Source organism: Anabrus simplex, chromosome 11 (genome assembly GCF_040414725.1).
Source record: "Anabrus simplex isolate iqAnaSimp1 chromosome 11, ASM4041472v1, whole genome shotgun sequence".
NCBI lineage: Eukaryota > Metazoa > Arthropoda > Insecta > Orthoptera > Tettigoniidae > Anabrus > Anabrus simplex.
In genome coordinates this window covers 115,566,495-115,581,670 of record NC_090275.1, presented here as the reverse complement: position 1 = coordinate 115,581,670, position 15,176 = coordinate 115,566,495, and the positions used below count along the sequence as shown (strand labels likewise).

The window sequence follows — 15,176 nt, the reverse complement described above, 5'->3', positions numbered from 1 at the left end:
ACCCGAGATTTGGAGTTGGCTCAGCTTAAACTGAATTATGTGATGCGACGTGTTAAAGAATGGATGGCGAATGACAGATTGCTTCTAGCAAATCACAAAACAGATATTATTCTACCGAAAAGAAAAATTATTATGTCCATCATTCCAATGCAGGTTGGTGATCGAAACATCTAGAAATATAAAATATCTTGGCGTAACGGTAGATACCAAACCTACATTCTGGGATCATAAACAACGTGTGGTGGACGAAGCTGACCAAACCACTATTGTGCTAAACAGATTAATGAGCAATGTAAGAGGTCTGAAATTCAGCAATAGACGACTTCTGACGTCGATAGTTCAAGCAATACTTATATATGGTTCGAAAATTTGGACTGTGTCTTTGAAGTATGAAAAATACCGGCGAAGGATAGCTGCAGTACTGCGGAGATCAGCTTTAAGAATTAAAAGTGCATACCATACTGTATCCGAACCTGCGATCCTTATGGTGGCAGCAGTACCACTATTTGACTTACTTGCCCTAGAGAGACAGGAAGCCTGGCGTACCGAGGAGAGTTAGGAACGAAATGTGCCAAGAAGCTGGATTACGGCAAAGGACTGGAACGACGGCAGCAAAGCTGGAAGGAACATGCACGCGGCAAATGGACTAAGCGAATGATACCATGTTTAGCGAACTGCGTAGCACGGGCCCCTTATTACCTGACGCAGCTCTTGTGTATAGGAAATGATTCATTATGTATTTATTGTAATGATGCTGACAATTTAACTCGTACAAAAACAAAGCGCTTCCAGTTTCTTTTATGTGGTACCAATTTCCAATTCGCTTGGCATTTTGTATCAAAGGGGAAACACAGGAATGTGCAGGCTTCAGCCGTGGCATATTTTGCTATGTCAAGAGTGGGAACGTCCTTAAAGTTGCAATAGTGGCAAAAAGTAATTTTGCAAACAATGTGTCCAACCTTGTACTGGGTTGGGTATTAAGTGAGCGAGTTTTATGACCGGATTCCCTTCCTGACGAGTTAGTGACGTGAAATGAATCACGTGATATATGTTAGTAGGAAGAGAGAGGGTGAAACTTGGTGACGGCACATCACCTACTCCTGTCGAATAGTAACAAGGTGACGGACAAATCATCATCAACAGTGTCATGTGCCATCACTACGGAAAGGTCTGGACTTTACTCCAGAAATTGTATACAACCACCTTCCATAACCTGCCGACCAACAAACTGATGGTGACATTTTTTGCGATCAACGGGACTCGAACTGGCAAACCACGGTGTCAGACCATACAGACTTCACGCCTTAACGGTCATGGCGGACGAAAATGAATATTTATACCTTTGACCACCATGTCTTGATGGGGTTTCGGCTAATTGTCTATTATTATTATTACTGCTCTAGACAAATCTTACCCTGCCGGAAGAGGAGCTGCGCTGGTGCCAGGTTCTTCATCCTGAAATGAAAGCAGAAAGTACATTAGCGGTTTATTCTGTCCACAGCAACGTGTGCGAGGTGATTCGAAAAGAGGGGGACAGCACTTCCTGGTGGACAATGTTTCTTGTGCTACTCAAATAAACAGATCACTGATGTGGAACTGGCGACATGGAGCCGTGCAGATTTGTTGATAGTCGTCTAGAACCACACGCTTACCGGAACCGCCGGCGTTTAATCTGAAAAGGATGAACGCTGCACTCACTGCCGGTCCGAGAGGGGAAGTTTCAGCTCACACGTTGTTCCGCAAACACTTCCGTCCTTTATTTGACTTTAAGACGTCATGACCTGGTCGACTGATTGAGAAATAGACTATAGACTTTAATTTATTTTCGTTCCATCACACTACGCAAAGTTCTGGACGAGCTAAATAGCTGAAATATGTCTCAACTGGTGGTGGTGCTTATTGTTTAAGATGAAGTACAACTAGGCAACCCTCCCTTATTAACACTTGTCCGAACGAAGAAACGAGATCCAATACATTGAATGAAGGAAGGTATCGGCCAGAGAAAGCGAAGGCCTCACAAACTTGAAACTGTCGGGGTCGGAAGAGAACAAGAATTGACGAAGTAAAGTCAGACGTGGGGCGTGACTCAATTGAATAGAGCCAATACAACACTCTGCTAGAAGGATCAACAACCCACACACTAATGTGGGGAGCCCTTGTCCCCCCTTTTAGTGGCCCCTTATGGCAGGCAAGATAGTTCTACCACCTTCACCCACAAGGGGAAATACCTCTCAACTATTCAGGGGTATTCAAAATATCTTTATAAGAACAACTTGGTCATTATTTTCTTAATAGAAAGGTCTTAAACTCAGTAAATTACAAAACACTCAGTACGTTCAGATGAAGCATCAGTTAGTACGTCGAGGGATGGATTTTATACATAAATGAGTTTGAATTAAGAGATTTACTTTACAAATAGCGATACGTGTTCCATAGTTTTTAAGGTATTAATGGTGTATAGTAGTAGGGCAAGGCCGATTTGCGGATTTTACGTAAGAGAGCGAGCCTAACCACACAGTCGCCATCTTGAGGGGCGTAACCTAACTTTAATGGCTAGTTGCCCTTCCCGACGCCTAAGAGAGCGAGCCTAACCTCACATCCGCCATCTTGAAGGGGCTATCCTTAGTTTGATGGCAAGATGCCCGCCCCGACGCCAATTGCACCAGATGGCGGCTATACACAGCCCCTTATGAGACAGCTTAGGAGCGCTTGCGCAAGATGGCTGCTATACATAGGCTCTTATGAGACGGCCTAGGGACGCTTGCGCAAGATGGTGGCTGTCTATTTGCACAAGATAGCGACTATAGATAGGCTCTTACGAGACGGCCTAGGGGCACTTGCGCAACATGGCTGCTATACTTAGGCTCTTACGAGACGGTCTAGGGACGCTTGCACAAGATGACGGCTATGTAATTGCACACGATGACGACTATACATAGGCACCTTTGAGAACGCCCAGGGGCGCTTGCGCAAGATGGCGGCTATCTAAATGCACAAGATGTCGACTATACACAGCTTCTAATGAGACGGCTGAAGGGCGCTTACGGAAGATGGTGGCAATACACGGCTTCTTATGGAGAATGAAGACGGCTATGGGCGCTTGTGCAAGATGAGGGCTATACATAGGCTCTTATGGAGAAAGATGACGGCTATGGGCGATTGCGCGAGGTGGCTGCTATACATAGATTCTCATAGAGAAAGATGCCAGCCATGAGCGTATGCACAAGATGGCGGCTATACACAGGCTCTTATGGATAAAGATGACGGCTATGGCGATTGCGCGTGGTGGCTGCTATACATAGATTCTCATGGAGAAAGATGCCGGACATGAGCGTATGCACAAGATGCCGGCTATACATCGGCTCTCATGAGACAGCTATGGGCGATTAAGCAAGATGGCGGTCATGCATAGGGTCGTGTGGAGAGAGATGTTAGCCACGGGCGATCGCACAAAATGGCGCCTATACATGGGCTCTTATGAGACGGCTATGGGTGATTGCACAAGATGGCGGCTATAGGCTTATATGGAGAAAGCTAGCTTAGAGGCTAATGTGCAAGACGGCGACTGCGCTTACGACAAGGCTTAAGGGCGCTTGCGCAAGATGGCGGCGCTCTTATGGAGAAAGATGCAGACCATGGGCGATTGCACAGGATGGCGGCTATATATGGGTTCTTATGGAGAAAGATTATGGCCATGGACGCTTGCGCAAGATGGCGGCTATACACAGGCTTATATGGAGAATGCTAGATTAGAGGCTACTCCGCAAGATGGCGGATGTACACAGGATCTTTTGAGACTAACTCCTAGAACCTGGGTCAGAAGTTACTGTGAAAGATTGCGGCTTTTCTTAGGAGACTGCTTTAGGGCGCTTGCGCGAGATAGCGGCTATATACAGGCTCTTATGGAGAATGCTAACTCAGGGCTACTGCACAAGATGGTGGCAATGGATAGACTCTTATGTCCTCTTCCTCCTCCGAAGGGACACAGCCGCCCTCTTCCTCCTCATCCGTGTAGCGGAAGGGCAAAAGGGCAAAAGGGCATCTGCTCCTAACAAAAGGGCAAACGGGCAAAAAGAACACCTCCTCGTCTGTCGGGCAAAGGGGAAAAAGGGCAAAAGGGCTCCTCCTTATCTGTAGGGCAAAAAAGAGCTCTTCTTTCTGGCAAAAGGACAAAAGGCTCCTCTTCCTCGCAATAGGGCTCCTCCTCCTAGCAAAAGGGCATAACGGCAAACGGGCACCTCCTCCTAGCAAAAGGGCAAATGGGCCAAAAATCCCCTCCTCCTCATCTCTAGCACAAAAGGGCAAAAGAGCTAATCTTCCTGGCAAAAAAATGGCAAAAGGGCTCCTTGCACCTCCTCCTAGTAAAGAGGGCAAAAGTGCAAAAGGGCTTATCCTTATCTGTATGGCAAATTAGCTCATCCTCCTGGAAAAAGAGCAAAAGGGCTCCTATTCCCCCCCAAAGGGCTCCGCCTCCTGGCAGAAGGGCTCCTTGTGGCAACAGGGCAACAGGACTCCTTCCTACAGTTCTAGGTTAGCTCAATCCCTTCTTCTACGGACAGATGCTTTCCTGAACCTTACATTACAAACAAATATACGTACGTTATGTAGCGTTGTCCTCTTCGCATACGTTTTTCGATTGAGGAGGAAGCCGTAGGAGGAGGAGGTGGTAAGGAGAAGCTAATACCTTTTTCAGCATGCGAAAATATTAAGGGATAAGCAAATTCTGTTTCGGAGAACACAAAACAGGTTCAGTCTAGTTACAGAATCCAATTGCAAAAATATAGAATTGACATGCTGTATGTCTTTATCCGACAAGACGAAACAGGTTGACTGTTAAACAGATAACTCTTTTCGCTACTGTGCTGTATGTTTCTATTCGTCAAGACAAGTTACATTTAGCACACTCTAGAATTCATTGTAAAACAAGACAAAACATGTTGGCTAATACTGTTCAGAACAGAAAAACTTCTAACGCAAAACATTATATAAGATTAATATTTCCGTTGATACATTCGCACTCCTATCCAATCAACGCGCACACATCAAATTGCAAATGTTGTATATCTCTTTCCGACATACTTCTTCTTAACCACTGCAGATAAAATGATTACTACATAGTAGAGGATGCCTTTGACCTAAGGATATGGATTTTGCTGGATTTGAACACATGCAAAAGGAAAACAATCTGTTTACTTACCGTAACAGAATATAAAAAGTCATACTACTGTGGAGACAAAATGATTTTACTACTTAGCAGGGGATACCTTTGTCGTATATTATATTGTGTTAAGGAAAACATTATGGATTCAACCCCTGTTTTAACATAATAAAAATTATAGCATTGAAACTTTGTTTACAAGGGAGGGGAATAAAAGTGTACTTTCTCTTAAATCAATAATCACTACTATTATGCAGATAAAATGAGCTGTAAGAGGGATCGAGATGTATATTGTTAACTAACCTTGATTTGAGAAACGACTACTTACGCGACACTCTTTTTTAAGTCGACACGTGTTTTGAATTGATGCAACCTCGAAGGATTTACTTCTATGAATCGAACCCTCAGCCTCATAAACTACGACATAGTAGGACGGAATGCTGACACTTACAACAGGTGTTTTTGGGTTTAGAACACTAATTTTCTGATTGAAACATTTTATGAATATAGATTTAAATACTAGAGTTATTTTTGGTCTACTGTAATATTTATAAGACTGGAAAAAGGGAAATGGCCGAAAGGACTCATCCTCCTTTTTACCGCGCTTTTCTATCACGGACTTTATCTTCTGCTAACAGATTCTTCTTTAAATCTATTAGACACTTGTTACGCTCTATTTCTATGATGTGGACAGCGTATAACCAAGGTGGCAACAGTGAGGTTTAACACCGTAAAGATGGCAGGAGTGAGGTTAACGATGTTCTGTTGTTTAAAATTCCTTCCCACTTGGTTAAGGATGGGAGCTGTTTTGACAGGTGTCAAAAAGCACGTGGACTTTAAATTCCGCGCTACGACGTGCATAAGGTGCCAGCAATGAATTTTACCGCCGTAAAGATTGCAGCAGTGAGGTTGGCGAAGCTCCACTGTCCTTAAGTGAGGTTAGAGCCCGTCGAGATGACAGCTGTCAATTTGACAGTTGTCAAAATGCACATTGCTTATTTTACAAACAAGAGCACGTGGTCGTGACGTCACGGTCACGTGGTATGCTACGTCATCGCGTGAAGTTCGAAATATATGTCTACGTGGTTAAAACTCGTCAATAGCACGTAGATTTTAAATTCCGCGCTCTACGTCGTTAAGAGCAGGACTAAGAATAGCTATGTTTAAATATCTTGTAAACATAACAGCAGTAAGGACAGCGATGTTTAAAAATCTCACGAACATAGTAGCAGTAAGTGTTTTATTTTCTACCTCTAGAGCGTGTACACATCACACATCGATTATGCATGCATCGGGTATCATACTAAACTTCTTCCCCTAGAGTGTACAACGATCGCATGTGTGCGCTGGTATTTTAGCGTGACCTATGTGCACTAACTTGACGACGTAGGCGCAGAATTTAAAATCTATCTGCTTTTGACAAGTTCTAACCACGTGAGCGTGGATTTTGAACTTCGGGTGCTGACGCAGCATACTACGTGACCGTGAAGTCACGACCACGTGCTCTTGTTTGTAAACAAAGCCACGTACTTAGCCACATGCTGTCATCTTGACGGACTCTAATCTCACTTTTAAGGAAAATAGAGCATTGCTAACCTTACTGCTGCCATCTTCACGGCCCTAAACCTCGCTGTTGCCACCTGGGTTATAGATAGCCGCCATCTTGCACAAGCGTCCCAAGGCCGTCTCATAAGAGCCTATGCATAGCAGCAATCTTGCGCTAGCGCCCCTAGGCCGTCTCATAAGAAGCTGTGTATAGTCGCCATCTTGTGCAATTAGATAAGCGCCATCTTGCGCAAGGGTACCTAGGCCGTCTCATAGGGAATTGTGTATAGCCGCCATCTTGTGCTATTGGCGTTGGGAAGGGCATATTGCCGTAAAACTGAAGATAGCCGCCTTCAAGATGGCGGATGTGAGGTTAGTCGCTCTCTTAGGCGTCGGGAAGGGCAACCAGGCGTTAAAATGTTGTTACCCTCCTCAGGATGGCGACTGTGAGGTTAGGCTTGCTTTGCCTAGCCCTTCTACTATACTAGGAGTCAATGACCTCAGGTCAATGACCTCGGGGTCAGACCCTGCCTAGGTACACTACTAGGGGTCAATGACCTTGGGTGCTGACGAAGCAAATAGGTGCTGACACCTAGTGGTTTTGGAACCCAACTGCTCCACTACTATCAACGATGTCTGCATATTTAAACCTATGATCTGCAATTATTACGTCTATCTACGATCATCCCATTCGTTCGACAAGAAAATCAATACTGCGGGCATGCACATAACTGGTTTCGGAACAGTGAACTCCTGCCGCTGTTGCGGAAGACACGCTTGAGTGTTGGTGCGATGGCGTCTGATACTCCAGGCTAATTGGCATGTAAACTAAGGCTTTGTCTTCATTCTTGTGATTTAGTTTTACTATTTTATTTTACTTTGGTATTATGTTAAATGTGTGACCTCAGAATTGCTGGGAGTGTGTGCTTGATTACAAACATGTCTTAAAGACGTAAGCTATTGAATTACTTTAATTGGATACTGTATGATGAAAATGTAAGTTCTGATACCCACAGTCTCCCGATTACTGGATACTGGCCGCACTTAAGCGACTGCAGCTATCGAGCTCGGTGAGATAATTATAATTTGTCTTATGGAATCATGGAACTTTCTGCAAGGGCTTTTTTTATGAAATTGAACTGGAATATCTTATGCATCCGGCATTCATTTTCACAACATGATCTGCATCGTCAAGATTTTTAACATATCATAAGACTTTTATCAAATTCAACCCTGGAATTGTAATTGAATTATCGGAGTAATGTCCGACTACTTGGCTGAACGGTTCTCGTACTGGCCTTCGGTTCAGAGGGTCCCGGGTTCGATTCCCGTCTGGGTCGGAAATTTTAACCTTAATTGGTTAATTCCAATGGCACGGGGGCTGGGTATATGTGTTGTCTTCATCATCATTTCATCCCCAACACGACGCGCAGGTCGCCTATGGGCGTCAAATAGAAAGACCTGCACCTGGCGAGCCGAACCCGTCGTGGGATATCCGGGCGCTAAAAAGCCATACGACATTTCATCGGGGTAATTTGGAATCCCGGTATACGCGGCTGTGAGTAATAAAATTATTCTATTCCTTTAATTTAATTGAGATTGTCGTTGTGTTACATTTTCTGCTTCTTAATTTGTTGGGATTTATTGTTATTATTAATTTCGGTCGGTGGATTTCTTTCTATATTTCCTAATTCTTGTTTTGTTGTCTCTTAATGCACCGTTATTTGTTGTATGATGTCGTGTGCTGGTTTAATTTTCGTAATGGGATTGTTCTTTTCCTCCTTTCCGGAGTTGGGTTTATGTTCTGCCTCATACGAGCATTACCGCACTTCCAAGGGCTCCTAACTTTAAATTTAATAACAAGTATTTTGGTTCTCCATTAATTTTTTTAATGAAATGTTTAATTCAATCAACTAAATCTTCTTCTTCTGCTTCTCCTTATTATTATTATTATCGTAATACCGCAGTTGTAGCTAATTGTAATTTGTTCCTCCCCTTTCTTAAATCTTCTTTGGTGTACGCTTCCATGTCTTATCCTTGTCCATGTTTTGTTTCTTTTTCCTTGCCTTATTTGTTGCGTCATATTATTTATCTTATCTCCCGTGTACGCTACATTTCAGCTGGCTTGGCTTGGGTAGCTGCAAGCTTCGTTCTCTTAATTGTGGAACATTAATATTGTTTTCCCTTTGCACTTGTCTGTTCATTTCATTATTTATTTTGAATTGCTCTTGTTTCATTTCGAATTTTGTGTGACCGTGTTTCCGGGATGGTTTAAATATGTATGTAAAGGGACTGGAAACAAATTTCCATTTAACCAGATTAATTTTATCATACCTAGTTGAAATTACTGGCCAGGGGTATTATTAAGGAATGGATCCATTTAACGTTCATTACTTTTTATGGCAGTACCCGACTTTGCTTACTTCTCGATCCAATTACAGTAGCTTGCTATCCAAGAGTGTGCACTAATTTAAGACTAGATATTTAAATCCTATTTTAATGAATTAATTTAAATTTAAATATTTAGTTCTCGACTTTCCTTATGTTTCAATGAATTGCAAGAAATTCTGAATCTTGTTATTTAAGTGTCATACATGAATTTTTTTTATTCTTTAAGGGGGGACCTACACCTATAAGGATAAAAATTTATCAATTTTCAATTTATCTTTTTCTACGTTTATTGAACCTTCCTCTTCAAATCACTGCAACAATTTGTTTGATATGTATCATACTTTCGAAGTTATGACGTGCAGGACTGTCACCGACATTTTCCTACACATTGGTAACTTCGTTGCTCGTTTCCCGAAACTTTGGATTTTCAAATCCGTTTCCTTAGTAACTGCCAGAGTTTTCAAAATAATGATGTAAAATTTAGTATACATGTGTATCCTATAGGGAAGAACAATATGACCTAGAACTGTTGCTGTATATGTTATAGTTTTGGTTTTTTAAATTAATCTCTGAAAAAACTTGCTAAAAAGTTACACTTTAATATAAGCTTTAAAAAATATTTCATCTTTATATATTCCAGTGATTCTACGTCTATTTGTAGCTACTTCATTAGTAAATACAATGAAAAAATATTTTTTGAAAAACAATGATATTCGTGTAAAATATTAGGGAAACGGTGGAACAGTGCACAATATGCAGCCGCCATTTTTAATGCCTAATTTCATGAAATGCATTCGCCATATGACTTGTAAACACACGAGTATATTGGTAAAGCGTAGTGTGTTTGGTAGACAAAATTACAATTATTTAGTACTTTCTCTTGCTGAGGAATAAGAATGTGAAATATACATGATTTTTGGTTGTTGTAGGTGTAGGTCCCCCTTAAGTAAATATTTTCATTTAACCTTCAATTTCGTCTCTTATTTGGTAGTCTTAGTTTCTTTAACCTGGCAACCCCTCAAGTGTTAATTTAAGATCCTGGCCTTCAATCTCCTTTTTATATTGGGCCATCTTCCACATTTTATGTTTGTATGCTGCTGTCCCAAGGTAAGTAACTTTGTGCTTTATTGTTATTTTTGGTTGGTTTGTTATGTTCATTCCTTTTGTCCCTGGGCCGTTGCAAGATGAGTCGATTTCCCGGCAGGACAAGTTTTCTACGATCGTAGATTTTTTGTTTTTTTATGAGGTTTCAATTGCAAATAATTTTTATTTTGGTTAATGCTTGTAAAATAATGAAGAATCCGATATGGACGATGCAGTTAAAGTTTTCAGTAATCATAATTGTAAGGGCGAATTGGTTCGGTTGTAAATTGGTACGCTGTTTTCAATTTTAACGGATTTCGATTTGAATACAAAATGATTCCAGTGACAATGTTTTGGAATAATTAACGATAGAAAACGTTGAAGTACATAATAATAATAATAATCATAAGAAGAATAAAGGCCACTGAGTAGTGAGAAAAGACCGCTTCTGGCCCAGGGGCTAATGGGCAAGATGGCCGCCGCGCGTAGTCTACCTCTAGGGCTACTGCGCAAGATGGCCGCCAAGCGCAATCTACCTCTAGCTACGCGTTACGACCTCCGACACGTTCAGACAATACGATGTCGTCATCTTATGGAATACTGTCGAAAGAGGCTACTGAAAGGGGTACCTGACTTGAGAGAGCATGGGTTAGCGAACTCGGGGTCTTTAGCTGAGTCCAGGCATGATGTATGCTAAGTTATTGTCTATCTAACTTCCTTTGGCTAACTCTTGTAGGACACTTTATTCCGAGGTGGTTGGGGGTCGAGCAGAGTAAAGCTCCTCCAGGGGCACCCTTGCCTTAGGTAGGAACCGAGCAACCTGTGCTGTTGTTGTGTCTGCATTGGCGAAATCACGGAGTCTTTAGCTGAGTCTAGGCATGTTGTGTGCTAAGCTATCGTCTATCTAACCTGCTTGGCCAACTCTTGTAGGGAGCACTTCAGCCCTAGAGGAGCAGAGTAAATGCCACTCCTAAGGATTTGAACGTGGAGTTGACATAAACTCAAGACTAAAGAGCTTAAGTGCAATTCAAATATCCTCACCCTGATTGAAATATGTGTACGATGTGTACTGACTACAGTAAATATGGAGACATGTTCATCTCAGCAGAAAAAGAATGACTTTGCGAGCTAAGCTGTATTTTCCCCTATCTGGTGTAGTACTAAAAAATGTTGACAATATGTTATGATGCGAGACACTTGACTTGAGAGAGAACGCGGAGTCTTCAGCTACAGGTCAAAGCTTGTTCACGATGACGTCACTACAGCTCTTGCTACCAAGATAACGTTACTCTACTTAGATCTGAATTGTTTTATGAGGTAGGGTGGAGGGGTAGATTTTTATTAATGGTATACTGCTAGTCGTAAGGGTAACTAAAAGGGATGGGCTAACTCAGGAGAGAGCTGTGCTAGGACACAGGGGTAATTAGACATATACAGAGCCTTATAGACGCGTTCTCTAATTTTCTTCTTTCTTTCTTAACCTGCTTACCATCCAGGGTTGATTTTTCCCTTGGACTCAGCGAGGGATCCCACCTCTACCGCCTTAATGACAGTATTCAAGAGCTACAGACTCTGGGTCGGGGGATACAACTTAGGAGGATGGCCAGTACCTCGCCTTACATGGCCTATCGTTAACTTCTTAAGACTTAGCTGCTTACCTGATTATGGTTAAGAGTGCTAGGTTAACCCATGCATATGACACCAGGCTTAACTTTACAAGGGCGTTACAGTCTCAAATTTGAGATTCGATCTTACGCTCAACCCAACTAGACGAGATAAGACATGATCCAGGGACTTTGATGCTGAGATTGGTGGAAGGACTAGGGATATGGTGTGAGGTGTAATACAAATGCTTTATTTACAGACGGCGTAATATTGGGGAGCATCTTCGAAGTTCTAAAAAAACGGAGAGCCTAGCATAACATAGAAGAAATAACTGCACGTGCAACTTGACTAGCTTTCGATGTATTTGCTAACACATAGAATACAAAGTATTTTTTCCCTACAAGTTTGCATCTTAGGTACAATCACGCAGGAAGACCTTACCTATCCTTGTACTGAATACCCAATGTAATACGTAAAAATAATGTGGTGCCGGAATTTAGCTCTGCAGCATTTCGCGTATTATCAGAATTCCCGAATACAGAATAAAATACTTACTTACACTTTACGTTCGATACCCCTGCAGGCCTAACGTTGCGCTGACCACGCGTTAACCTCCTAGGCGATGGTGTAAGCCTTAACACATAACATGCTTCATTCATTGAGACGTAAGGCTGAAAAGCAACCTTAGGTCCAGGGGAGATGAGCGACCGCGCAAGGTATCAGCCAAAGAAAGACAAAGGCTACGAAAGGCGTGAAAATTAAAGATTCCTTAGCCCTCGTAAACCTAATAGAGTAAGGGTCGGAAAAGAACAAGAGTTAACCGAGGAAGGTCGGATAGGATATATAAAAGTGAGTGACCTAACACAAGTAAGTAGAAGCATGCGTATACATGGGCTCTTATGGCACTAACCCGGTGGAGGCTGTGCTAGGGCTTTTTGCCTTGTATCTAATAAAATCCATGACCCAGCCTGGAATTACCCTAATTCGAGGTTCTATCCTCCTAACCGGATGCCCTCCTAACTTGCAACTCTCGGTGGAATGATGTAGGAGGGTGATGGAATACTGCTGTAAGAAACGACTAAAAAGGGGGTGCTCGAGGGCTTTTAACTTCCGAGCGTGGTATTAGCGACAAGAGGACCTCAAGCTGAGTCTGGCATTAATTATAGTTGTTTAACATTTTTGAATAGGGAATCGAAGGTTTAGTGACTCGAGAACAGTCTTCTACTCATAACCACGAGGCTTTAGGAATCTGCTGACAGTGTAGCCGGTTACGCTATGTAAGCAACTCAGCTGTCGCAGAGATGCATGCCGTTACAATTGACATGAATGAAATATCTGACCCGCACACACTTCGACTCTTTGAATACAACTCTGCATCTGTTGGCACAAAGGGGTCTATAGCTGAGTCTGGCATAAGTCTAACAACTTGTAACTCATAAGCTATTAGTTTTTATTAGCTTAACATTCGGAACAAGGCTACTATGCAAGATAGCTGTTATACTTTATTCGTTTAGACTTAACTAGAGGGCTGCCTTATAGGCTGACAACTTGTAACTTAAGACCTCATGCATTACAATTGTGTCAAACACGGAATGTAGCGTACAGGACCTGTTATTTCTCTTTCTTCTTCTCCTCCTTAACCTTTTTCTCAATATATTTGGATTAACACGACGAAAACACATAGTTCGCAAGCCAGAAAACGTAATCATGCACAGTTAAATTTATGACCCAGCCGAAAATTAAATCTAAGCCCTTGTTGGTGTAGATGAAGAGAAGTTTATTAGACGGAAACACATAGTTCTCAAGCCACAAAACATAATCATACGCAGTTAAAATCACGACCCGCCGGGCATCGAACCCAACGCCTTGTAAACTTAAGGTTAGTGTGCTAATGATACAACCGAGGAGCCTTGTATCAAATAAAATCCATGACCCAGCCTGAAATTGCATCAGCCCTCGACAGTACAAACTATTAAGTGAACTACGAGGGGTTATTAACTGCGTGTCTCTTATTACTCTTAGAAAATGTACATTTAAGCTCTGCTGATAAAATGTTAGTCTCTTCTATCTTTAAAGTCGTAACGATGTCGCAACGTCTATTGGTTAACACTTGGTTTCTTTCGAGCTTAACATTTAAACTATATAGGCTATACTCGTATATATAACCTGTAGCGTGCCTGCCTCTTACTCGGAGGCCCCGGGTTCGATTCCTGGCTAGGTTAAGGATTTTTACCTGGTTTTGTGGGTTGGTTCGAGGTCTACTTAGCGTACGTGATTAGAATTGAGGGGCTATCTGACGATGAGATAGCGGCCCCGGTCTAGAAAGCTAAGAATAACGGCCGAGAGGAATCGTCGTGCTGACTACACGACACCTCGTAATCCGCAATCCTTCGGGCTGAGCAACGGCCGCTTGGTAGGCCAAGGCCCTTCATGGGCTGGAGTGTTATGGGGTTTGTTTATGTGTATATAACATTTTACTCTTACTTCTAATATCTATTGATAAATTGTCGTTCTCTTCTGACTTCAAACTGGTTACCTATCTGACCTTTATTAATCCAAATTTCGTTTCTTCTAATGTTTAACTGCCTGCCGTCATTTCTTGACGGATACAGTACTTTTGTATCCATCTCTTGGCACAGGCCAGAGTAAAGTGTAGCTTCCACCGAAGTCCCAGTCAACATTCATGGGTGTGACAATATGGAAGTTGCTGGGGTAGGGGGAGTGCTGAGTAATGACATTCAGAGCATGACTAGTGCATCTGAGTGTTATGAAAGGTGCTGCTCATAGGGTCAGTCGTGCTGCAATAGTACTTTCTGACCCAGTGAGGAAAGCAATGACAAACTACCTCACTCATCATCTTGCCTAGTACGCCTCATTACGGTGCTGCCATTGGTTTTTGGGTTTTCCTTACAGCCGCATAACCTTTGGTGGTGTAATCTGCGGATCCAACCAGCCTCTGGGCTGATGACCTAACAGACAGACTAATTTTTAAACTTGCGACTCGACGGAAGAACATTTGGTGGTGCTATTTGCTTTACGTCGCACCGACACAGATAGGTCTTATGGCGACGATGGGATAGGGAAGGCCTAGGAGTTGGAAGGAAGCGACCGTGGCCTTAATTATTTGCCTGGTGTGAAAATGGGAAACCACGGAAAATCATCTTCAGGGCTGCCGACAGTGGGATTCGAACCCACTGTCTCCCGGATGCAAGCCAACAGCCGCGTGCCCCTAACCGCATGGCCAACTCGCCCGGTGGAAGAACATTTAACGATTCAGCTGAAGTTGGTACATTTTTTATAGCAGCAACTCCCTTATCGATTGTGATCTGCAAGAACGCTTCTACTTTGTTAGGAATAGCAAATTAATCTCTATTGGTAAATGGTTTATCTCTTC

The 15,176-nt window shown here is 42.5% G+C and overlaps 1 protein-coding gene across 1 annotated transcript in view; it reads right to left on the bottom strand.

Annotated features, from left to right (window-relative positions):
* The window catches only part of LOC137502684 (uncharacterized), a 79,119-nt gene that overhangs the window by 41,659 nt on the left and 22,284 nt on the right, over positions 1 to 15,176 (bottom strand). Inside the window, exon 4 of the mRNA XM_068229626.1 lies at positions 1,415 to 1,455. Coding sequence (XP_068085727.1) covers positions 1,415 to 1,455 — 41 coding nt within the window. The remainder of the gene's footprint in view (positions 1 to 1,414; positions 1,456 to 15,176) is intronic.